Source organism: Palaemon carinicauda, chromosome 2 (assembly GCF_036898095.1).
Source record: "Palaemon carinicauda isolate YSFRI2023 chromosome 2, ASM3689809v2, whole genome shotgun sequence".
Lineage (NCBI taxonomy): Eukaryota > Metazoa > Arthropoda > Malacostraca > Decapoda > Palaemonidae > Palaemon > Palaemon carinicauda.
In genome coordinates this window covers 182,767,380-182,791,858 of record NC_090726.1, presented here as the reverse complement: position 1 = coordinate 182,791,858, position 24,479 = coordinate 182,767,380, and the positions used below count along the sequence as shown (strand labels likewise).

Below are 24,479 nucleotides of genomic sequence, written 5' to 3'. Positions count from 1 at the left end.
TCGGGGATTTTGACAGGAGATATCTAAATGGTGCGAGGCCTCTGGTTGTGAATTATCACGCCCCAGTATTATATCGACACCTTATATAGGTGAGCGAGCTGGGTTCAACCTGGCATTCCTATGCAATTTTTTCTCTGGTAATATATAGCAGTTATATACCTTAGAAATGGTGCTAAGGGAGTATTTCACTGGGCGGCACGGGTCTCTCGCCCAGAAATAGATTTTTCCTTCGTCAAAATCCCTTTAATAGCAAACAACCTGCATTTTCTCCTTATACTAACAAACTGTCTTGAAATTGGAATTATTAGGATATGAATAAAGGTATATAAGGGGAACCATAACCAACTTGTTTTTTAAAAATTTTATTCATTCAACAGTTATAAAAATGCCAGGATCTGTAATGACAACGGTTTGTGTAATGAAAGTGAATAATAAGGGAATTCTTCCAATATACATTTTTAATTACAATATATGTAAAATTCACTGAGTATTAGGAAATAAAATGGTACACAAACATGACTTTTCAAACCAAGGCCACTGTTGAAGTACCCCACACCTTGTGAAATCCCAGTAAAAACAATGCATTCTTATCATATAAAAATTAACATTGAATTTAAAGCCACTATATGATGTTCATCATAAGCTAGATGAATCTAAAGTTATCTTTTACCTGGACACTACTGTATAACCAGTTCTCTTACTTCAATCAGTAATGAATAGCACTAAGATAATAAACTACTCTTCTAGTATCCCCTTACCAAATACATTTTGGGCTCAAACTTCAATCTTTAAATATTGTAGAATATAATAATTACTTCCTTTTCCAAGGACATTGATCGCAGTCAACATTTTTATAGTAAAATAAAAATGAAATAGTAATTTTCTTTAATATAAAACTTACCTTTTGCAAAAAAAAGAAATGGCTTACTGGTATTACCTCCAGTCGTATAATTTTAAAACAGTTTAATTTGCACCATTACCAAATGTAAAATCAACGCATAGTATCTGTGAAAAGTACAGTTTGTGGACCCACATAGAATAGCTAAAATTATTCCATGTGCTGTCTAAAGTATCACAGAAGCAACACCAATTATAAATTACCATACTGTACCTCTTTTAGTGAACCAATTTGCAAGATAAAAATTGCAAGAAATTTTTTCTAACCTATAACTTGACATAAACTATATTCCAAATTAAAAAATACTGGGATTGACTCTGTTGCTTTTAGTTGTATGGTAAATTACAATATGCTTAGTCATTTCTTGAGTAAGAATAGACTTGAAATTACATTTAGAACTCCCTTACAAACTTGAGCATATATTTGTGCACATTTCGTGGCCAGTGTTACAAAAAGTGTAACACGGATACCTTTGGCACTACAATAAGTTATAGATCTGTTATTTTTGTCCTGATATAATACTCAACACAGAAGGAAGAACATATCTACTCATGCAAGTACAGTAGCTTCCAAATAGCATAAATTCTCTAGACTACAGTGTAATGTTATATTAAAAAAAATGTTAAAATTGGAATGCAATTTCTTTACCTCTTTGAGTCACATGGGGAACTCATGAAAAATTAACACTAAACCAAGAGTTCAACTATAATGACAGAATGATAATTACATATACAGTACCTTCTTGCCCTTTTAAATGCCTACTCATAAATCAAGCATGACTAATCATACCATCTATTAGCTTTATTGCTGTTTGATACATTATTTAACTGGATTGCTCTTTGAAAATAACCCTTTGAAAAATATTTTTTTGTGGAATGTACAGATGATTACAATATAATGAAATCAATTAACCTTAAACCTCTTTGTTTATACAGTATAGAAACAAATGTTAACCTAGTTTATATTAAAAGAAATGTGTTAATGTGTCACTGATGTTAGATATTACAGGATGTGGAATTGATCTTTGCTTGACATTAGCTTCTTGGGGAAGGGGTTAACAATAAAAATAAGTACTTTATCTGAAGGCTAATTGGGATAACATCAACCACAGTTATGTAATGACCATCTTGAAAATTATTACTTAGGAATCATGTATATTATCAGCTTTTATTGTTTCATGAAGGTTCAGCTTATAATTAGTTACATTCATTCTGCTGTTCAGATATGTACTGTATATTTTTAGATTATAATTAATCCAATTGTGTAACTTAGTTCACTGAATTATTTTTTTCATTTTGCTGACAATATTATGGAAATTGGTTTTTTGTTGGAACTCTTAGGGGGTTTGACCTTGGATAAACTAGAGTGCTGAATTGGCCTCACAGGCTGGGCTATTTAGCCCAAATTCGTAATCCAATCTTTATTTGGACGATTCACTGGTTGGTTAAATTCCATAAGTTTATTGCATAAGGAAGCAATAAACTGTTTGCTCACGAGTAATCATGCATAAGACTTTTGTTTCTGCTACATAAACTCCAGTTAGTGTCTGCTATTTAATTTGTAATTCCTCAAAAAAAGTACTTGATTTGGTGTTCTGAAATAATGTTGTGAGGTTCCATCCATTTGTTACCAGCAATGGGTATGGGACCTAGGCTTAATTTGACTCATGTTTTAATCTAGTTCTGTTCTTACTGTTTCCTTTATTTTTTCCAGCATCTTAAATTTTCTTGAGGGTATTCGGTGGCAGAGCTAAACGAGGTTACTTTAGAACACTAATATGGCAGCTCATTTACCTCTTGTTTTTTATCCTATATTGCATTTTATTTATAGGCTTACTAATTTCATAACCAGATCAGGAGTCTTCTATCAGATGGTTGGAAGTTTTGAGTTTGTAACATGCCATATCTTGTAGCCACCTACATTCAGCAATTTTCTGATGCCATCCACTGTCACTCCTTTACCTACTCTCTGACTCATGAATTTTACCAGTGTAAGTAAATGTCAACCATTTTACTATCTGGGAGCCACAAAAATATCTGTTGCTGGATCTCAAATAGTACCATTTTATTAACTGGAGTGGGCCTTAGTTTTGGAGTAATGCCTAATCAAGAACCTTACAATGTTTTAAGAAATACATTTTTCATGTATTGTGAGCTGTATGCTGATTCGAAGCATAGCCTGTGTTGCTTGCTATTCAGTGCTGTTTAAGTATCTAAGAAGGGGCTAAAACACATAAGATATGGGACAATGAAGGAAAATACCTAAGACTTCAGAAAGGAACTAATATTGGCAAGAACACCCCCAACTCTGATCAAGCTCAAGTCTTGAGAAATTTCATCATTTTGACCTTTCTTATAATGTCAGTTTTGGGTCAACTAGTAGTGATTTTTCAGGTTCTTTACTCAATGTCGTATGGAGAAGAAGTCGGACTTTATCTTTCAGTACTATTTTATGTAATACAATGCCATTTTCTATTCATGGTGAGCTGTGTCATGGATGGTCAGAAAGGAAAGTTTGACATTTCTTGAATGACGACTTTAGAATTCTGGCTTTTAAAGCTCATTGGGGTATTTAATTGCATTCATGCAAGGTTTTCTTTGCATTAGAGTATCCGGTTTCAGAAGCAACCAGGGTACACATGAACTGATGGTAGGGTAGGGGGTTACCAGCCAGGGGCAAGGTGAGGATAATTCTACCTCAAACATAACTCCCAAAATACTACTCCCACTAACCACAAGAAGCTCCTCTGTTTTCTACACAGACTACTCAAGTTACTTGTTTTTGTTCTCTCTGGTTTTTATTCTGTTATTAGTGGATTACAGTATAAAAAGCAATCGTGAGGAATTCTAATTGAGAAGGCCATTCCTTACTAAGGCATATAAAGAAAAGTATTAGTTACATTGTCATTATTTGCTGCTATGAAGCCTCTCTTATCTCTTTCAAAGTAAAGTAAGCATTCAGCAGGCATTATCATCACCATTACTTAAAGGGTGATCTTAAATGTTCTTGTAAAAGGTTTACTTGCCTTAGGAATTTTATTTTGAATTCTGAGTATGGAATTTTATCTTGAGAATAAGAGTTTCTCTCCGCATTTCAGAATTATAGGAAGCTGTTGCTGTTGTTTTTCTTGCAAATGCCGACAGAATAGGAATGCATCATTGGCATAGAAATGAAGATGTCAGTACATCCTATCCCCACATAACTTTTTTTTAGATTAAATGTGGAGCTTTTTGATAAAAAAAGAACAAAATATATATATTCTCTCGGTTACTTACAGTACATTATAGTTTTGAGTTCAAAGTGTTAGGGCGAAATCATGCTAGTATGGGCAACAGGACTGGATTTATAATCTTAGTACCAGAAATATTGTCATTTCTATGAATTGCAACCGAGGTGCATAGGGCTTCCTACTCGGAGCTAGCTAAAATATCGACATCTATCCTAAAATTTTAACATTTTCTCTCGGTTCAATTGCCTTGAAAACTACTACTTTATTTCCCCTATATGGGAGTGTATGGCAATGATAATGGCTAGGTCAAAGAAAATTTCGGCCATTTTTATGCTTGTTTGTGTTGTGTTTCTTTTTGCTCCGCGAATCCAAACTTAATTATTTTCAAAGGTATTGTTTAATAGCATAGGATACTTTAAAATCCCTCGATGTACTTAACATGAATGATGATCTGAATGGAATAAGTTCAAGCATATAAATAATGGTGTTATTAAAATAAATTTTTTTTTTTTTTGCAGCTATTAGATTGAATTATATTTTAATTGTTGTTCCCCTTTAAGGATAAAATGTGTTGAAAAACTTAACTGTTATCATGTAATTCAGCAGCATTTGAAAAGACTTTTGAACATAGGAAAATATATTTCTTTACTCTGATTCTTGAAACAATTTATACATCTAATCTTTTAGGCCACAGTCAGCAATGTGCAACGGATAAAAATTTTTATCGGTTAGTGATGGCGTACCAATTGAATAATTTATCCATTTATTTTACTTGATTATGTATTAAGGATGAAATTGAATTTATTTAAGTAACCATGTAAATAGTCTTAATTTTTTATTATCTATGTTTTGATTTGGAACTAAAGAAGGTTAGTTTTCTCTGCTTATCACATTTATGTGGTGATAATACTGGAATGAAAATAATATAAACTAATTTAAATGAGAATACTGGAATGAAAATGATATAAACTAATTTAAATCATGAAAATTTTACAGAAGACATGGCTAATTGACATAAAAAGGCATATTAACACCCTATTTCTGGCATGAAATTATTACCAATTTAAAGAGAATTGTTGTGTGTATTCATCTGTGGAGTACTATTTGTAAATGCAACCAATACCTTGTGAAAAGTAAGCCATTGTTAAGTCTAAATATATTATGTTACATATTATATGTACAAATACAACCTACCTCTTTGGGGATTATGGCATAAAAATTTGTTGGATTAAGGCACATGTAACTACAATATTGATTAAAACAAATATGTGTACTTTATATAGATTATAGTGTTTAAAGTTCATTTCAGTGTAAGAAGCATTGGATTTATTTTTGTACAACTTGTGAGACTTTGACTACACATGATGGACTGATATTGTACAAAGTAAAATTGTTTCGGTATGTTTTTTAGCTTTCTGTCATTTATTTGTTATTTCTAAAAAAAAAAAATTAAATTACAAATGTGTGTACTGTCTGTGGCTAATTTGGTCTTCTGTGGGCTGCCTGGGTTTTCTTTTTAATCTGCTCTGATCTGCACAATTTTTTTTTTTTAGTCACTGTATAAGACTGGAAATTGAGAATTTGGTGCAGAAAAATACAGTATATGATTATTTCTATCTACATTAATGTGAAGGGATATTTTTGTTTACTCAGGTGTGTACATAATGTAATTTTTTTGAGATCATATATTTTTATGATGCACATTAAGGTAAAGATATGGTGTATGAGTATTTATAGTGTAAGTAATGTCATATTTTTTGCCAATTGTGAAATTTAGAGTAGTCAGTTGGGTATAATTTAGTATGCAAGGACTTTGTAGTAATGGAGGTAATTTAAAGAATTTATTGATGTTTGAAAAAGTGTGTATGCTAATTATTAGGATCATGAGGGAAAATAAATATGACCTGAATGATTTCTCCAAAAGATTTTTGATATGTGCATGCCTCCTTTGATTTGTTCATGTCTCTTTTTCTCTAAAAAGCAAGTGATTAAAGAAGTAAACAAAAAATTTATAGCATGGCATATCCTAAAATAATGTACGCGTATGAAATGGTTACAAGAGAAACTTATCTAACCAGAGTTGTCAGGTTTATTATTTACTGGGAAAAAATCCTTAGTTTAGCCTACAACTGTTTATAAGGAAATTTTCTATGTATTATCTTCAAATAACCATATACTGTAAAATAAAAAATGGAGCCTACAACCTTTATAGGGCAGGTTTTGTAAGTCTTTCCTGAAAAATCACCTAGTTTTTCAAGTAACTAAATTAAAGAAAATAGATATTTTCCTAGAAATGCTGATGTCCATCTTTTTCATATAATTGTACTAAGTAATGTCTTGTATATAATGCAATATGTGTGAAAGTAGGCAATTTTTAAAAGAAAATTTGGAACATGAGTAATTTATTCAATTTACAATAAAAGTTGTATCTTTCATTCAATTGGTACTTTTCATTTCAGTTCTGTAAGTGCTTTCCTAAAGAAGTCTCTATCCTGGCTTCCAAAGTTTATGATTAAGGGTTGAAAATATTTTTTTATATGCTGTTGAAATTCTGGAAAGTTCAAATTAATAGTGTTGGGGAAGGGGATATTGTGAACATGGTAACTGTATTGTAGAAACCAATTTTTTTTTCAGGTTAACATTATCATTTCTACTCAACTTTGAGGTTGTGGTATTCTAGTCATTACAAAATGGTTGATAAAGAAAATAACCTAAATTTAAGTGAAAAAAGAGCCTTTAACATGTAAAAAAATGTTATAGGAAATTTATTACATGGGACCATATAAGTCAAGGTCAAGGTCATCATCGGAATCAAGGTCATCTTCTAGTTCTCCACTCCAGAAGGCAACTTCTTTGGTAAAATCACCAAGATTTCTTTCCTTGGTCATTCCAAACTTCCTGTCAACTCTGGAGGATAAGAAATATTTTGGTTAATAGCAAGGTGACATTAGATTCAACAGTTTTAATGCAGTACTGTACAGTACGACATACATCTGAAATAGAGATTAAAAAAATCTTTTAACGGGTGTCAACCTGGAAAACTTGATATGCCTGTACTTAAATTTACTTGTAATAACTAATAATAATAGGCACACAATTTTGTCAATGGTAGCTGTAAAGGTGATATCATCATTATACAGAGGTTACCGTTTGTTAAATTTTGTCAATATACTAGAAAATGGACCAAAATAAATAGCTATTCCAAATAACTTTACATATCATTGGGCATTCTATTAGGCAAGAACGAACAGAACAGAGCAAGTGTAGGGGGTGGGAAGTGGGGAAATAGCATTTCTCATGTAATGGGATTGTAATGAAAAAAACTAAATATCACATTATATTAACATTGTTCATTACAACTTTCCATTAATCACAAGACGCCCAATTCCAAATTTAGAGTAGGACGAGGAGGACCATCCCAAACATCTAACGTGGAACTAAGAAAACAGATACACTTGGGATTAAAAATCTTTGAAACCAAACGTTCGGGAATAAGATTGAAAATCTGGATATCAAAGGACCATGATCTCTAGTACAAATGTAAACGAATGGTGTGTATTCTGCAAAGGAAATAATTCACATATCTAAGGGCTTGTATCTCGCCTTAAATTCCTGAAGGAATAATTACGGAGTGCTTTTCTCTCTGACATTTCAAAGAACACATTGAAGAAAAGATGAGGAATTAGAGCTCCTACAAGTTTTCCTAGTTATTACATAAAGATCCGCTTTGACTATTGGCCCAAACAAAAATACATAAACATTTTTGAGTCGCAAAAATAAAGCCAAAAGAAAAGTTGAGTGGCATTTACAAGTTCTTTCTTGTAATGATGGCCAGTAAGTACCAAATTATGTATAAAGGATACTGAGGTGGAGATAGCCTATGCATCCTTAACACTATTATGAGATTTCAAACAATAATCTTGTAAAAGCCTACCTGAGCCAGAGTATCTGTATTCTTGGAAATAGGAGTTCTTCTCTAACCAACATTGAGAAAGAAAATCTATATGTAGGTTACAAAATAGTAGTCCATTGAAGGTAAAACTTGAAGACCTGGACACAGCACATAAAAGTATCATCCACAGAAGATGACGGTATGGCTAGGAAGGCTTAAAGGAAATCCAACAAGTGATCAGTTCTTTGAACGAGTAACTTCGGACTAAAGCTGGAGGTTGTCATCACACTTCAAGGAGGCCAAAACAGTCTTAAGGAGTCTTAATTCAGTAAAGAAGCCTCGTGTTGAATATTGGTAAAATTGCTCGAGCCTTGCCAAGAGCGATCACTTAAGAGTGCAGTATCAGCAAGTGCTGTTAAGATACGAGCATCAATGTTTTGTTGTTATATAAATACCGTAGTGTGGCAATGACTCGTGTTACAAGTCTTCTCGTTATATACTGTACTGTAAGACTGACTGAAGTGTGTTCTTACAATAGTACAATACTAATACAGTATAAAACTTTGAAAAGTATTATGAACTACATTACTGTGATAGGAAGCATGTGAAATCCGTATACTAGCGGGTTAGTCGACTGCCTATAGGCAATGGTCAGTGATTCAGTGGGTTATGAGTTAACATACCTCAGGGCACCAAGTATTTGTGGTTTCTCAATCTGTATGGGTGTGTGTTATCTAACTGTAATCCCCTGCATTGAACAAGGAAAGCACTACATTTATAATGCCATTGTGAGGAGTTCAATGTTGTAATGGCCTAAAAAGCTAGCCAGCTAAGTTAATGATACGCAAGAGATTAGTTGTCTTTTGCAGAGTGGATAATTATATGGTATTCCAATACTTCTTTATCTGTCAAGTCAGTGATGATGTTTAGATGTTAACATTTAAATTTCTTTGTTATTCTCAGAAAGTACTGTATGTGAGCTTTCACTTATGGGAGGCAAGTTTGACTTGGCTACCCAGTTATTTACACTAGCCTGACTAACATTGATGGGTCTAGTGGTCATAATTACATAAGTGTTCCTTCAGTATGGGTTGTGCATGTTCATTACACCTTATAATATTGTATTCCTCTTGTAAAGTGTCTAATTCTTTTCACCACTTTAGATCCTTCTGTAGTTAAACCCTTGCCGTTCCATATACCTAGTCCCTCTAATAGACATCTAGATTGTGAGGCAAAAGGCTGAGTAGGTAATATGGATCCTTACATCCTTCCTCTTGCTAAAGTAAGCACCCTTAAGCAAGTTTTTTGTGGGTAGTTGGTGTTTCAGATTGCAGATGCTCTTAGATTTTTATTTAACTAAATCTTGTAAATATCTTTGATGGTGATGTATCGGGTATAGCTGGGGGATCACATCGTAACGGATGACAGAGCGTTTTTGTTCTTTTGCAAGCTTGGCCACTAACTCTAAGATATTTTTTTAGTTGGGTAAATTCTAACACGACTGATTTTATTACCCTTAAGAGTCTGGCCATTGGCTCTAAATAAATAGTGAATATTTTAGTGAGTTGTTTATATTCAGTGAAGAGCTTTACTTAATAAGAAGTTTAACTCATAAATAATATATCACTATTATTCAGAAAGCAGCGTTACACAGGCTATTCCTTGCATCCATGAGCTTTCGTATAGGTGCAACGCTAACGTGCTAGTTGAAAATAATGAGGCGTAAGTTATGTGCTCATGAAATCTTAGGATAAGATTACCTTAACCTCTCAAAACCCTGATCTATTACACCTAAAATTTGAGAGGCTTAAAACCAAGATGGTAGCTAGGATAAAATTTGAGGGGCTTAAAATCAAAATGGTAGCCGGGATCCCAATCTCTCTCCTCTCGATAATTTAAGTACAGTACTTCAAATCTCTACTTATCCCTTATGTTCCGAGATGTTCGCTAGATATTTAATACCCCTTTCGTGAAATGATATATTTTTAACTTATCATTCCCACTGTTTACCATGATTCAGATTCAAAATTTCTGTGAACAGCAGGATGATGCTAATATCCCCTTTCTGGCCACGGAAAGAATAGTTCACACACAGATCTGGGACACCTGTTGTCAGAGTGTCCAAGAAGGTTGCCTTACAAAGTTAATATGCCTAAATATCCTCTTTCAAAGGTGATTCGTCCAAACCCATCCATGATCGAATGGAGACTATAGCCCACACAGTATCCTCAGAAACAAAGGATTCCTGAAACCCTCTTGACTGTCTACTATAGGTTCTAGAAGACAATTTACCAATATTCTGTTTGAAAGCCAATTTTATGTTTATATTTTGATTATTGCATAGCTGAGTTCTATCACAGATATTGTTAATTTTTTACAATACATATTTTAAGTTAAGAAACTTATAATTTCAGCCTATAAAGGATACAATGGCAAGTGGGGAAGTATATTTTTGGTCTCACCATCCCTACACTCCTTCCTGGAAACTTAGTTACAGCACATGGTTCTCTATTAAGAAAAAGGTTAGACGTGAGGTATACTGCCGAGAGGATTTGGGTGTATGACCCATTTGAAAATGTGGCTATTACTGGTGGTGTAGGTTGGTTGACCATGTGCGCTGGTGTCAAAATATTCCAGATCAGAATGTTGACTTCCAGTGTTGAGCTATATTTGCCACTGAAAAAAAAACTGGATGATGAGCAGGTTTCCAACCATAAATTACTGATTTTGCCACTATTGATGAGTTCATCTTTCGTGGAGTCCTCAAAAAGAGGAAAGTATCTGTAAAGTTGATGTTTTACTGGAAAGATCTTGAAAGGCTCTGTCTCTCTTCGATATTATCTTGGACAAAAGGTAGTAGTAATATACTCAATCTGGAGGAGAGAAACTAATTGTTACCACATCAGCTACTTGCCTAATGAATGTACTTAAGAGAGGAACCCTGGTCCACCTATATAGCACTTGCACTGTTAAGAAGCCATTCCTGGTCAGAGTCGGAATGGCAACTAGTCTTCTCTCCCTATTAGGAAGAACTGATAAAGTCTTATCATTTAAGCCAATTGGTCTTCAGAATTCATCTAGCATGCAGAGTCTCTTTGGTAACTGCTATGGCAGGAAGAGACAGCAAAGGACTCGAGATACTGGGAAAATGAATATCCTCAAAGCGAGGGATGACTACTTTGGGAAGGATTGTCATATGAGCATGTGCACAACAAGGGAAGAAGTAACCTGTACTATATGTAGGAGGGTGAAGTTATGAACTGCAGTCAGTTGAGCGAGATGTACTGACGGTATTAAAGGGCTTCCAAAGCAGACTCCGAACCACAGAAACAATCATCCGCATATACCCCTGAATTCATTGGATTCTTCTCTCTGGTCACGGTTCATTTTCCTTTTGCCTGCACATACACAGAACAGTCAGGCCTATTATTTACAGATTCTCCTCTGTCCTCATGCACCTGACAACACTGAGATAGCCAAACAATTCTTCTTCACCCAAGGGGTTAACTACTGCACTGTAATTGTTCAGTGGCTACTTTCCTCTTGGTAAGGGTAGGAGACACTTTAGTTATGGTAAGCAGCTCTTCTAGGAGAAGGATACTCCAAAATCAAAACATTATTCTCTAGTCTTGGGTAGTGCCATAGCCTCTGTACCATGGTCTTCCACTGTCTTGGGTTAGAGTTCTCTTGCTTAGGGTACACTCGGGCACACTATTCTAATTTCTCGTCTTCTTGTTTTGTTGAAGTTTTTTTTTTAGTTTATATAGGAAATATTTATTTTAATGTTACATTTCTTAAAATATTTTATTTTTCCTTGTTTCCTTTCTTCACTGGGCTATTTTCCCTGCTGGGGCCCCTGGACTTATAGCATTCTGCTTTTCCACCTAGGGATGTAGTTTAGCAAATAATAATAATAATAATAATTAGGAAAAAAAAGCTATTTGGGAGCAAGTAGTGGGGAAAGAGCCTTTGAAGTAGATAAATAGTTGAAAAAGAGCCTTTGAAGTGGATAGGTAGTGGGAATAGTCTTTGAAGTAGATGGCACAAATTTAGTGATCAATGGTTGCCGGGGCTGAGAAGGATTTGAGGGGTGATCCAACTATTGTGGTGGAAAGTCATTCGAGACCAGACACAGAAAAGGATGTGTCTTTGGACCTCTTTATCTGTGGTATGCTCCCTAGGTTTTAATGAGAGGGTTATCTGTGGTATGCTCCCTAGGTTTTAATGAGAGGGAAGGTAGGTCTTGAGCAGAAGTGTCATCTGAAGATGAAAATTCAAAGATGGTGTTTGCATGTAAAGAAAGAGTAATGCCATGTTGTGGACCAAGAGTTTTATGGGTATGATGTTTACAAGCTCATTTTAGGGAAATAGCAAATGAACTTCAGATAAGTATTGGAATATAAAGTACAATTTTATTTTTAAAAATAGGGTAACATAATTTATATATAAAAAACTGAACAAAACCTACAATAAAGTTTACAATTAAAACTAAGAAAATATAATGCAAAGTAAATTATGCAATATTACTTTTTTGGGCTCAAGCCATGTCGTCCTGATGGAAGGTTCCTTCAGTAGCTTCCTAGGGTATATTTAACTACAGTGGATATTCCCAGAGAATTAAACTAAAGGTTATCACAGAATTCTAACTTCTGGTGCGAGTACCCTAAAAGTTTCCCTCTAGGATATCGTATATCAACAGGGGACGCATGTATTAACACGCCACATAGCTATCTGCACCCCATAGAGTTAACACTTCGATATGGGAATGTGCTGAGTAACTGAGGAGCCGTTCCAAAGTTATTCTCATCCGTGGCTACTTTTGGTACTCGAGACGTAAACAAACGGGCGCCATTGCTAAATGACGTCACGTCCGTCCTCATTCTTTCGTCTGTAGCTCCTACGCTGTCGGATTTTTCCCAAGTGCTTCTTTATCTGCTTACATCGCCGTTATGTCGCAGCCTTCAGCCTCGCCTTCTTCTGGAAAGTTGAGTACCAGGTCCTAGTATTGTTTAAATAAGCTCTGGCCGTAAAGTAACTTCTAGTTTTCGTAAAATATTGTGTTTTGTGGCGGAGCTGTGCCGATACCGGACGCGCCATGACCGCGTCGCTGTTCATGTTGCATGCTTTATTTAGTTAGCCAGAACAGCCTTCTCCGGTCCTCTAACTAATTAATTTTATTAGTTATTTAGTCTTCATAGCTAGGAAGTTATTATATCGTGTTTTAGCGCTCGTTAGACAATGGTCGTTGACCGACCCCATACTAGATCGCTAGCCTAGCCCCTAGGCTTGTCAGCTTAGTGCTCATATTACTGCATGATATATATATGAGTGTTCCTAAGTTAAGTTATGAAGATTTAGGCATTGTTAAACATACTAGTTACTGTGATGTAAGTGTTTTCGCCTTCGGGGACCATACAAGGGACTGTGTTGGTTCGTGTACCAACCCTCTCCTAACCTAATGTAGGAACCCTTGTATGCTTCCTATTCCCCTTACCTACGGGTAATTCCCTCTGGGTAACCTTGCTTCTCCCTTCTTCTATAATGGGGAGAATCTTGACTGCACCCAGAGTATTTATCGCTTCTCAGCCTACCCTAAGGGAATGACCCCCCCTTAAGGTTGTGCTTGAGACCTTAGAAAGGGCTCTGCCCCTCCTCAGTTGCACTTGGTTGGGTTACTCCTTCCTCCCTGCAACAAGCGATGTGTCTTTCCAGGCCTTCCTAGCCTAGGAGTTGGTCCTCCCATTCTAGGTTAGGCTCTGGGGGTAGATTCTGCCTTGTTATAGTTTAGGACAGTACATCAGTACTGTACCTGATCTGTGCTACCTATCCTAGGTTAGGGAGTGTTCTTCCTTGCCTTGGTGGCCTCTCTCATACAGAGTCTACCCACTTTAAGAAAGACCCCTACTCCCCCCCCTACTCTATCCCTTTGGTGTAGGCCTGCCTACACACCCCTGTCCTCGGTCCTACAACTCCTCCCTTGGGTGGAGTGGTAGGGCTAGCCTAGTTCTTCTGCTGAGCTGGCCGCTCTGGTACACATACCCTTCATAGCGTTCTATAAGGGTGGTTGCCGGCGAAGGATGCCCCCTCTTTGAGTGCTCTCTATCCCTCCCTTGGCTTACCTCAGGCTCCCGGCCGTCTGCCGGCCCACTGCCGCCGGATGTTAGGAGTACCTACTCCTATCATGAGTGCACTCTCTCCGGAGGGATGCCTGCGGGGTATAGGATATTACCCCTCCCTTCCCTCCTTACCTTTCTCTCTCTCTATCATGGTGCCGGTCCCTTGCCGCCTCTACTGCCGGCGACAGCCGCCACTACCTCAGGTGACCTCTATTCATAAGATACCTCCCCTCTAGGACGTCAGCCTACCGCCTGCCGGAGGCTGCCGCCTTCCGTCGACATACCGCCGACGTCCCACCCCTTATATTTACCCTGGTTTACCTAGCGACAGCCGGCCGACTGCCGGGGACTCCCGCCCACCTGCCGGCATTGATTGTCGGCATTCTAGGTATCCGCCCTTTATATATATATATCTTATGAGTTGAACTAAGGTTCACCATGCCGTCAGCCGCCGGCTGCCGGAGCCCGCCGCCCCTGCCGGCGAACCGCCGCTGTGCCGGCGGTCGCTCAGTGTGTCCTCCTTGATGTTTTCCACCCTGCAGGACCGGTCTCCGGCGTGCCTTCGGTCTGTCGGCGCCCCCTAATGAGGCGCTAAGGGACATGTACCCCTTCCTCGGCTGCCGGCAGTCAATCTGATGCAGCCAGATAGCCTGGCCACCTCCATATAGGTATTGTTATACCAGCTAATATAGTGGCTATGCTGTTTGGTTGCACATTACAACATTTCCAGCATACTCTGTGCATCTCAGTGCAGTCGCTTGCCGGAACCTACTTATTACTAAGGGGTTTATCCTATTTTCCCCTCTCCCTCAAGGCTCTGAGCGGTCTCAGATCCTTTTACACTCTGCGGACAATTCCTCTATTAAGGAAGCCTAGCTTGGCTCATCCATACGTATTTTCCCTCATTTGGGACCCTCGGGTCCTAAGGAATTTTCTACGGATAAGGTTACGGTAACCGGCTGGGCGGGATTCACAAGTATGTGTCTATCTACTTCCCTTCCTGCTCATCTATCTTGAACATATAATTAATATGCTATTATAGATTAAGTTATTCTTAAGTCTAGAGTAATGTAAGTCATTCTTATGCCTTCCATGTACTCATGATCTCTTTCTTTTACAGGAGGAGTATGTGAAGTGTGAGAGTAACTTCTGTGGAGTTAAACGCCCGGACTTCTACGGGCACAAGGCGTGCCGGACCCACGCCCCCTGCGCCGCCAAGAGAGGCGCCCTTAAATTTTGGGATCCGCAGAACTGTTCAGTCTGCAAGAGTCTCCTTGACGAAGCGTTCAACAATCCTCCTACCACGGAGGTAAGGGACACTGCTAGAGAGAAGCTTAGCAAATGGGTGCGAGGCTTCCAAAAGAACGCCTCTGGACCTTATCTTCCAAATGAAGATATGAGGGCCTTGCTTTTTCTGAAAGCATCCAAGGACTCAGTGATCCCTCAAGAACAAATTCCCACCGTCCAACTGGTGGTCGAACCCGACATTGTCATGGCACAGTCTATGCGTACGTGCCATATCGATTCCGAAGACGTGGAACGTATGTTGGAGGTGTCAGAAGGTACGGAGAAGACCCTCATGGGCGAAAAGCTCGACTATGAGGAAGATCAGGTGGAATATCCTGATTCGGAGAACGAGGTCGCTCCAGCTCCCCCAGTAACCCCAGTGACATCCGAGGAACCTGTTCCTTCGACTTCCGCCACCCCGGATCCTCTTCCATCGGCCACTCAAGAGGTCTTCAGGATGCTAGAAGCCCTCATGGACAAGAAGCTGAGAGAGACTCAGGAACAATTCCGAACGACTCTCGTCGGCTTCAAACAACCGAAAAAATTTTTGGTTAAGGACCTCCCCACCTGCTCGGAAGCTAACCCTTGGAGATACGCCGAGCACATGCCAATCACTACTGGCAAAATCTTTATTAGTGAAAGGGTTGGCTCTATTCTTCTGGAAGAAGCGGAGTTCTTCCCGAACTTCGAGGCTTATCCGGACTGTTACGTCCGACTCAGGTCCGAACCAGCCTCAAAAGAAGAGACCGAACCTAAGGAAGTGATTGTGTTCGATCTCGCAAAGGCCCAAGCTATGCTGGCTCAAGCAGTGAAGAGTCGGGGTTTCACAAACTCCAAGATGCCAGCACTGAGCAAAAAGCATCCAACCTTTGTTGCTCCAGCTACTGCGTCCTTCCCCTTCGTTGAAAAGGCCTTCCAAGCGGTCATGAAGGCTGTGGAAGAAGGGAAACCTTGCCCTGCATTGGAGGAGTGCAGACCCTTCTCCCTCACTCTTCCCCCTATGACAGGTACTGGAAAGACATCCAGGGAAACTAGAACCTGATGTGGCCGGTCGTCAGTTCAACGAGGACCTCCCACGACTGAATGATCATCTCCTTCGTAGGGAACAGGATACCAAGGAGAGACTTGCCGCTTCGCTGTCACATCAGGTACAGCTAGAACTCATGGCCGGGGACACCAGAGTCCCGGACTTTTACATGGTCCTTGCAAAGTCACACCTGGCGACTGTGACCAAGGATTTGTACAGCTTCGCTAGGCCTCGCAGAGCCTGTAGAGAATTCGTGTTCGCCAATGCAACGGTGAAACACGAACCCCGGAGACTGATTTCCTCCAACATCTTGGGCAAACATCTCTTCCCATCCGCCTTGGTGAAAGAGATAGTGGACAAAGCTGCCATGGAGAACCGGAACCTTCTCCACAAGTGGGGCATGTCCCGAAAGAGGAAGTCCTCTCAGGACGATGGCCCTCAGCCTAAGAGGAAATCCTCAAAACCTAGGCCCCAGCAACGTCAACTAAGACGTCAGTTTCCGGGTCCCGCTACTCCCCAAGTGGCTGCACAGCCACAGCAGACCTTTCAACTGGTCCCCCAACCGGTGGTGTCGCAGTCACCGGTCTTCACCCCTGCCTATGAGCAACATTCCACTACCTTTCGTCCCAGAGGTAGAGGCTCAGGCAGAGGCTCCGGCAGAGATTCTTCTCGCCGTCCCTCCAGAGGCAGAGGAGGAAGGGGAGCTAGCGGCCGAGGTGGCAAACCCTCGGGACACCAGAATCAATGAAGTGCTTCCGGTGGGAGGAAGACTCCGCCAATTCCAGGATCATTGGACCTTCGATCCTTGGGCACACAGCATCGTCAAGAAAGGACTGGGCTGGAGCTGGACTCAACCACCCCCATCTTTCCAGCAATTCTTCCAACAGTCAACCCCCCTCCTGGAAGAATATATCCTGGAGCTCTTGAACAAGAAGGTGGTCAAGAGGGTAAAGTCAACCAGGTTCCAAGGGAGACTCTTTTGTGTTCCCAAGAAAGACTCAGACAAACTCAGAGTCATTCTAGACTTGTCCCCTCTCAACAAGTTCATTGCGAACAACAAATTCAAGATGCTGACTCTGCAACAAATAAGGACCCTTCTGCCTCACAGGGCCTACACGGTCTCCATAGACCTGGCGGATGTCTACTGGCACATTCCAATGAATCACTACGCTTCCTCCTACCTAGGATTTCGACTCCAAAGGAAAAGTTACGCCTTCAGGGCCATGCCCTTCGGGCTCAACGTGGCTCCAAGAATCTTCACCAAGCTGGCAGACGCGATCGTCCAACAACTACGTCTGCAGGGCGTCCAAGTGATGGCCTACCTAGACGACTGGCTAGTCTGGTTGACATCGCCCGAAGATTGTCTGAGAGCCTGCAACAAAGTCACCCAGTTCCTAGAGCATCTGGGTTTCAAGATAAACGCCGAGAAATCTTGCCTCTCTCCAGCTCAGAAGTTCCAATGGTTGGGAATCCATTCCACCGAAGAAAAGGAAGGAAATAGCAGGGTCTGTCAGAAGGCTTCTAAAATCCAAACGGATCTCAAGACGCCAACAGGAACAAGTTCTCGGCTCTCTACAGTTCGCCTCGGTGACAAACCCAGTGCTTCGCGCACAGCTAAAGGATGCCGCGGGAGTCTGGAGATGATTCGCATCCATCGCTTGAAGAGACCTCAAGAGACGGCTTCCGAACAGACTTCGCTTACTTTTAAAGCTGTGGTCAGAAGCAAAGGCCCTGAAAAGGTCCATCCCTCTTCAACACCCGCCTCCATCGATTAACATCCACATGGACGCTTCACTGGAGGGTTGGGGAGGTCACTCCCACCAACAGAAGGTTCAAGGAACATGGTCTCCCCTCTTCAAGACGTTTCACATCAACATCTTGGAGGCCATGGCGGTTCTTCTCACCCTGAAGAAACTCTCCCCGCCTCCCTCGATCCACATCCGTCTGACTCTGGACAACTCGGTGGTAGTCAGATGTCTCAATCGTCAGGGCTCGAGATCGCCCCAGATAAATCATTTGCTTCTCCCTATCTTTCGTTTGGCAGAAAGGAAGAAATGGCACCTGTCTGCAGTTCACCTACAAGGATTCCGCAACGTGACAGCGGACGCTCTATCAAGGACAAGCCCAATAGAGTCGGAATGGTCTCTAGACACAAGATCATTCTCCTTCATCTCTCACCAAGTCCCGGAACTTCAGATCGATCTCTTCGCGACGAGCGACAACAATCAACTTCCTCGATATGTGGCCCCGTACGAGGACCCCAAGGCAGAAGCAGTGGAAGCCATGTCCCTGGATTGGAACAGATGGTCCAAGATCTACCTGTTCCCTCTACCCAACCTTCTGCTGAAAGTCCTATCCAAACTGAGAACCTTCAAAGGGACAGCGGCCCTAGTGGCCCCGGAGCAATTGGTATCCCCTGGTCCTGGAGCTGCGGCCCACCCTGATTCCCCTACCGGGCCCAGTCCTCTCTCAACAAGTACAGAAGTCGACTGTCTTCGCTTCATCACTGAAAGTCAAGGACCTTCATCTCATGATTTTCTCTCCTTAGCCGTAAAGAAAAGGTTTGGGATCTCGAAGAAAAGCTTAGACTTCCTCGAGGAGTACAAGACAGAGTCTACCAGAAGGCAGTACGAATCTTCCTGGAAAAAGTGGGTTTCCTTCGTCAAGGCAAAAAATCCTACGGAGATCACCATTGATTTTTGCATGTCCTTCTTCATTCACCTTCATGGACAAGGCTTAGCGGCCAACACAATTTCCACATGTAAATCGGCCTTGACTAGACCACTCCTATACGCCTTCCAGATTGATTTGTCCAGTAACATCTTCAATAAACTGCCAAAGGCATGCGCTAGACTACGCCCAGCACCTCCACCAAAACCTATCTCCTGGTCCCTGGACAAGGTGCTCCATTTTGCTTCTAGCCTGGACAACGATTCGTGCCCTCTGAAAGACCTGACTCAAAAAGTTATCTTTCTTTTTGCTCTCGCCTCGGGAGCCCGAGTCAGTGAAATAGTGGCATTATCAAGAGAAGAGGGTCATATCCTATTCACCGATACAGGAGATCTTACCCTCTTCCCCGATCCAACGTTTCTCGCCAAGAATGAACTACCCACCAAGAGATGGGGCCCTTGGAGAATCTGCCCCCTGAAGGAAGATGTCTCTCTATGCCCAGTGGAGAGTCTTAAGGTCTATCTTCGAAGAACTTCAGACTTCGGTGGAGGACAACTCTTCAAAGGAGAAACATCGGGTAGCGACCTGTTACTGAAACAACTAAGAGCGAAAATCACCTACTTCATTCGCAGAGCGGATCCTGACAGTACACCTGCAGGTCACGATCCTAGGAAAGTCGCTTCTTCTCTGAATTTCTTCCAGAGTATGGATTTTGAAAGCCTCAAGAGCTTTACAAGCTGGAAATCATCGCGCGTGTTCTTCAAGCACTACGCAAAACAGGTGCACGAAGTGAAGCATTTCGTGGTAGCTGCAGGTAGTGTAATGAAACCTGCTGCTTAAATCTGCATAGAACAGTGAGTTACTTGGGACTCTAACTCTACGGGTGCCTGTGTTGACCCTATCGTGATACATAGTGATTTAATGGACATTTAGTGTTTCTAATAGACTTCTTTATCAAGGTGAAATGTCATAGAAATTTTACATGCGTGCCACATGCTCTAGAGCATGGAGTGTATTTTGAACTTTAAAAAGACTGGCGTTCCCCTGGGAACTTGTGTTTCTAAAAAGAAAACTTTTCTTTTCAGACTCAAGATCACCGTCTTTCATTTTCTATGTACATTATTCATTATTACTGTAAATAAATTCTATAATCATTATTGTAATTTCCTCTATAATGACCTGCAATCTTAAAAATAAAATGTCTATTTTATTACCATGTGCGTCTCCTTTCGCTCCTATTCCTTATTTAGAAATATACGATTGTTATAGTTTCATTTATCTCTTTACTGTCTGATCTAAAGAATGATATAAGTATTTATGTTATATACTCACTTATGCCTTGATAATATTCCTACTCTAATATTAACCTTTGTTCTGTCTCCGAGACCAGCATGATCTCTCCACCAGATGAGTAGTTCTTCAATGATCACTTCGAGATATTCCAATTGTCCACCAGGACTTCCCTGCCAGGGGGGCAGGAAGCCAGTTCATCATAGATTCTCTGGTAAGGACATTTACTAAAATATTGCTCGAAGCCCTTGGCACTTGGATTATTGAATTAAAGGGGAAAAAATCCACGATACATTAATTCTCTGGTACACTTCCATCAGGACGACATGGCTTGAGCCCAAAAATCGGATTTTGAGCGAAGCGAAAAATCTATTTTTGGGTGAGATAGCCATGTCGTCCTGATGGGCCCTCCCGTCTATTCTAGTTCAGCCTTTCAGGCCCCTCCCTGACCTACTGTATCGTGGAGATTGGTAGGAGCTGAGCTCAGGATGAGGACGGACGTGACGTCATTTAGCAATGGCGCCCGTTTGTTTACGTCTCGAGTACCAAAAGTAGCCACGGATGAGAGTAACTTTGGAACGGCTCCTCAGTTACTCAGCACATTCCCGTATCGAAGTGTTAACTCTATATGGCGTGCAGATAGCTATGTGGCGTGTTAATACATGCGTCCCCTGTTGATATACGATATCCTAGAGGGAAACCTTTAGGGTACTCGCACCAGAAGTTAGAATTCTGTGATAACCTTTAGTTTAATTCTCTGGGAATATCCACTGTAGTTAAATATACCCTAGGAAGCTACTGAAAGAAAGGAACCTTCCATCAGGACGACATGGCTATCTCACCCAAAAATAGATTTTTCGCTTCGCTCAAAATCCGTTTATTAATTAATCAATTGCTTGCAACTATAGTACAACTAGAAAAAATCTAGAGAAAGAAAAATTGACCAAAATTCTAGAAAATTTACAGAATCTCTATATTGGGAAACAAGGGATATGACAGTTCCCACAACATGGAAGATAAATTGCTGTTAATTATTGAACTTAGAAAAGCTGTGCGAGAGAACAATTTGGAGAAGCTGTGAATACTTAGTCACACAATAGAGTGAGGGATGATGCTAAACATCACAGGAGGGTAAAACCAAGAACAAAGGGCCAGCATTTAGCACTTCTTTTGCTTTATTATTATTATCACTAGCAAAGCTACAAGCCTAGTTGAAACGGCAGGATGGTACACACCCAAGAGCTTCACCAGGGAAAGTAGCCCCGTGCAAAAAGGAAATAGATAATGAATAAAATATATACCAAATGATAAGTAATGATAAAAAGAATGCATTGCAATCACTAACAATATTAAAATGATCAGTCATATATGAACTATGAAATTAGACATGTCAACCAGTTCAACAGAAAAGCATTTGAAACAGGTTTGAACTTAAGTTCCACTGATTCAACTGCCAGATTAAAAAGATCCTTCCACAATTGGTCAGAGCTGGAATAAAACTTCTAGAATACTGTGTAGTATTGAGCCTTATTATGGAGAAGGCAAGGTACTTAGAATTAACTGCATACCTAGTTCTACTACATACTGGATGGTAGTCTGGGAAGATCTGATTGCAAGGATGATCAGCATTAGGCGACATATACAAAGAACTAACTGAATGATTGTGCTAGATAATATCCAGATTAGGAATAAGGAATTTAAGAGACCAAGTTTTTGTTAATAAATCAAGATGAAAGTCAGCAGCGAAAGACCAGACACAGAATAATACTCAAACAAGGTAGAATGAAAGAAAAAAATTTCAATGAAGAGATTGAACACCAAAAACCTTGAAAGACTTTCTCAATATATTTATTGCAATTTCTTCTCAAATGTAAATTTGCTATCAAGAATCACACCTAGATTTTTAAAATAAGTTGTACAGTATACAGTACACTAAAAGAGACATTGCCAATGTAAAGATCTGGTTGTTGAGGAGCTACTGTCCTTGACCTACTTACAATCACACTGAGTTTTGTTAAGGTTCAACTTCATCCCCCATAATTAGCATCATACAATAATTTTTGGTAGATTGCTATTAAGGGATTCAGCAACCACAGGTCTTCATTCAGGAGATGGAATTGATGCAAAGAGATTAGCATCCTCTGCATCTGCAACAAGCTTGTTTACTAAGGTAAACCACATATGCATATAAGGGATTTTGACGAAGGAAAAATCTATTTCTGGGGAGAGACCTGTGACGCCCGGTGAAAAGTCCTTCTTTCTACTTTTTCTGATATAAATCTTCCAAATATACCAGAGAAAATAAAAGCATGGAATGCAGAGGTTACTACCCTCGCGCGAGCACCTCGTGAGTGTCGTGTATACATAATGTTAACCCCGGTTCTGAACGTCTGAGTGATCTCTGTTGCCAACGGAGATCCGGTGATAAAGGTCCGTCATAGTGAAAACGTGAACATCAGCGGTAAGATAATATTAACCTCAATGCTGAACGTCTGTGTGATATCCGGTTAAGCCGGAGATTCGATGAAAAAGGACTGTAATAATGAAATTGTGATTATTCATGAAAAAGGGTTCGTGTGCATAAGGCCGCAGCCGGAGTCTGAGTGCCGGATTTCTCCGTTGCACTCCAAATATCTGACTAGTTCCCAACCCAATGAGTATCCATTATAGCGGAGTATGACTCAAGGCGGTGATTAATCATGAAAAAAGGTTCGCGTGCATAAGGCCGAAGCCGGAGTCTGAGTGCCGGGTTTCACCGTTGCACTCCATATATTTGACTAGTTCCCAACCCAATGAGTATCCATTATAGCGGAGTATAACTCAAGGCGGTGAATGTTCCGAAGAGAACGGAGCTACGGGTGTCGGCATAAAGCGATCCCAAAATAATGACTCATACACTAACGGAACCTATTAATAATGCTAGCTATATTAACAGTAACCACATCAATATAACGTAAATACCATCAAATGTAATATCATAAACCCGGAGAAGAAGCGGAGGCAGGAATAACTCGTGATCGTATAAAACGAAAAACGGGAAAACCACCTCTCCTTACCGAGCTTAAGAAAGAAAACGAGAGAAAGGGTAACTCGTAACTGTAGTAACAGAAAACGAGCACTCTATGCTCACGCTCTCATGGTTACATTATAAAAAACCAAAGCACACAATAATATGATAAAAATAATGATAAAATTGTAATAACCAAGAACGAAGAATAACGACAACGTAACAAATAAATATAAAGATATAGCCTAAAACGAGCACCTTCCTGAGGCGTGTACATAAACAATAACAAAGGCCAGATCGTTATTCTTCGTTCGTCCAAATTGGACTTGCTAGAAAAAAAATACCATAGTAAAAACAATAATAAAATAATGATAATAAAAATGGTCATAAAACATAAGTGATATAACCTAGATGACAGAGTACCAGATGGGCAATATTAACTTGAAAAACTACCGAAGCGAACAAAATTAAAATGGCTGCCGTCACCGAGGAAGGTCAACCCACTTCCAAAATTAAAATCCACATTACTGGAAAGAGAACAAATGCCCGGTACTGAAAAAAAAAAAAACTGTCAAAACAAACTATGGTACTTAACATTGGTAAAGGTGAAGTAGCAGCGTCAGTCATGTTGAATTAACGACAATCACTTGCGAAAACACCGAGCACAAACAAATTGCGACTTAGCGGGCAAGTCCAAAACAGAAGGATGACCTAGAAGGCGTTCGTGTGGGTGACGGTGGCGTGATACAAGTGTGGTTTCTGGGGTCTTTGTTACGGCCCTTCCCTTTGATGAAGGAGTTATCTAATTGGAAGACAGCCTGTGAATAGTGGTTTCACACGCCCCTGATGTATACACGACACTCACGAGGTGCTCGCGCGAGGGTAGTAACCTCTGCATTCCATGCTTTTATTTTCTCTGGTATATTTGGAAGATTTATATCAGAAAAAGTAGAAAGAAGGACTTTTCACCGGCCGTCACAGGTCGACCCAGAAATAAATTTTTAGTATGAATACTAATGGATTGAGGACACTACCCTAAGGAAACCAGATATTAGATTACTAT

The 24,479-nt window shown here is 39.9% G+C and overlaps 1 protein-coding gene across 6 annotated transcripts in view; it reads right to left on the bottom strand.

The window, feature by feature from the left end:
- Positions 1 to 346: 346 nt before the first annotated feature.
- The window catches only part of LOC137628522 (cytosolic carboxypeptidase 1-like), a 450,678-nt gene continuing 426,545 nt past the window's right edge, over positions 347 to 24,479 (bottom strand). For all 6 annotated transcript variants that reach the window (XM_068359676.1, XM_068359683.1, XM_068359708.1 and 3 more), the window contains one exon: positions 347 to 7,034. In XM_068359676.1, the coding sequence (XP_068215777.1) occupies positions 6,896 to 7,034 (139 nt within the window). In that variant the 3' untranslated portion in view covers positions 347 to 6,895. The remainder of the gene's footprint in view (positions 7,035 to 24,479) is intronic.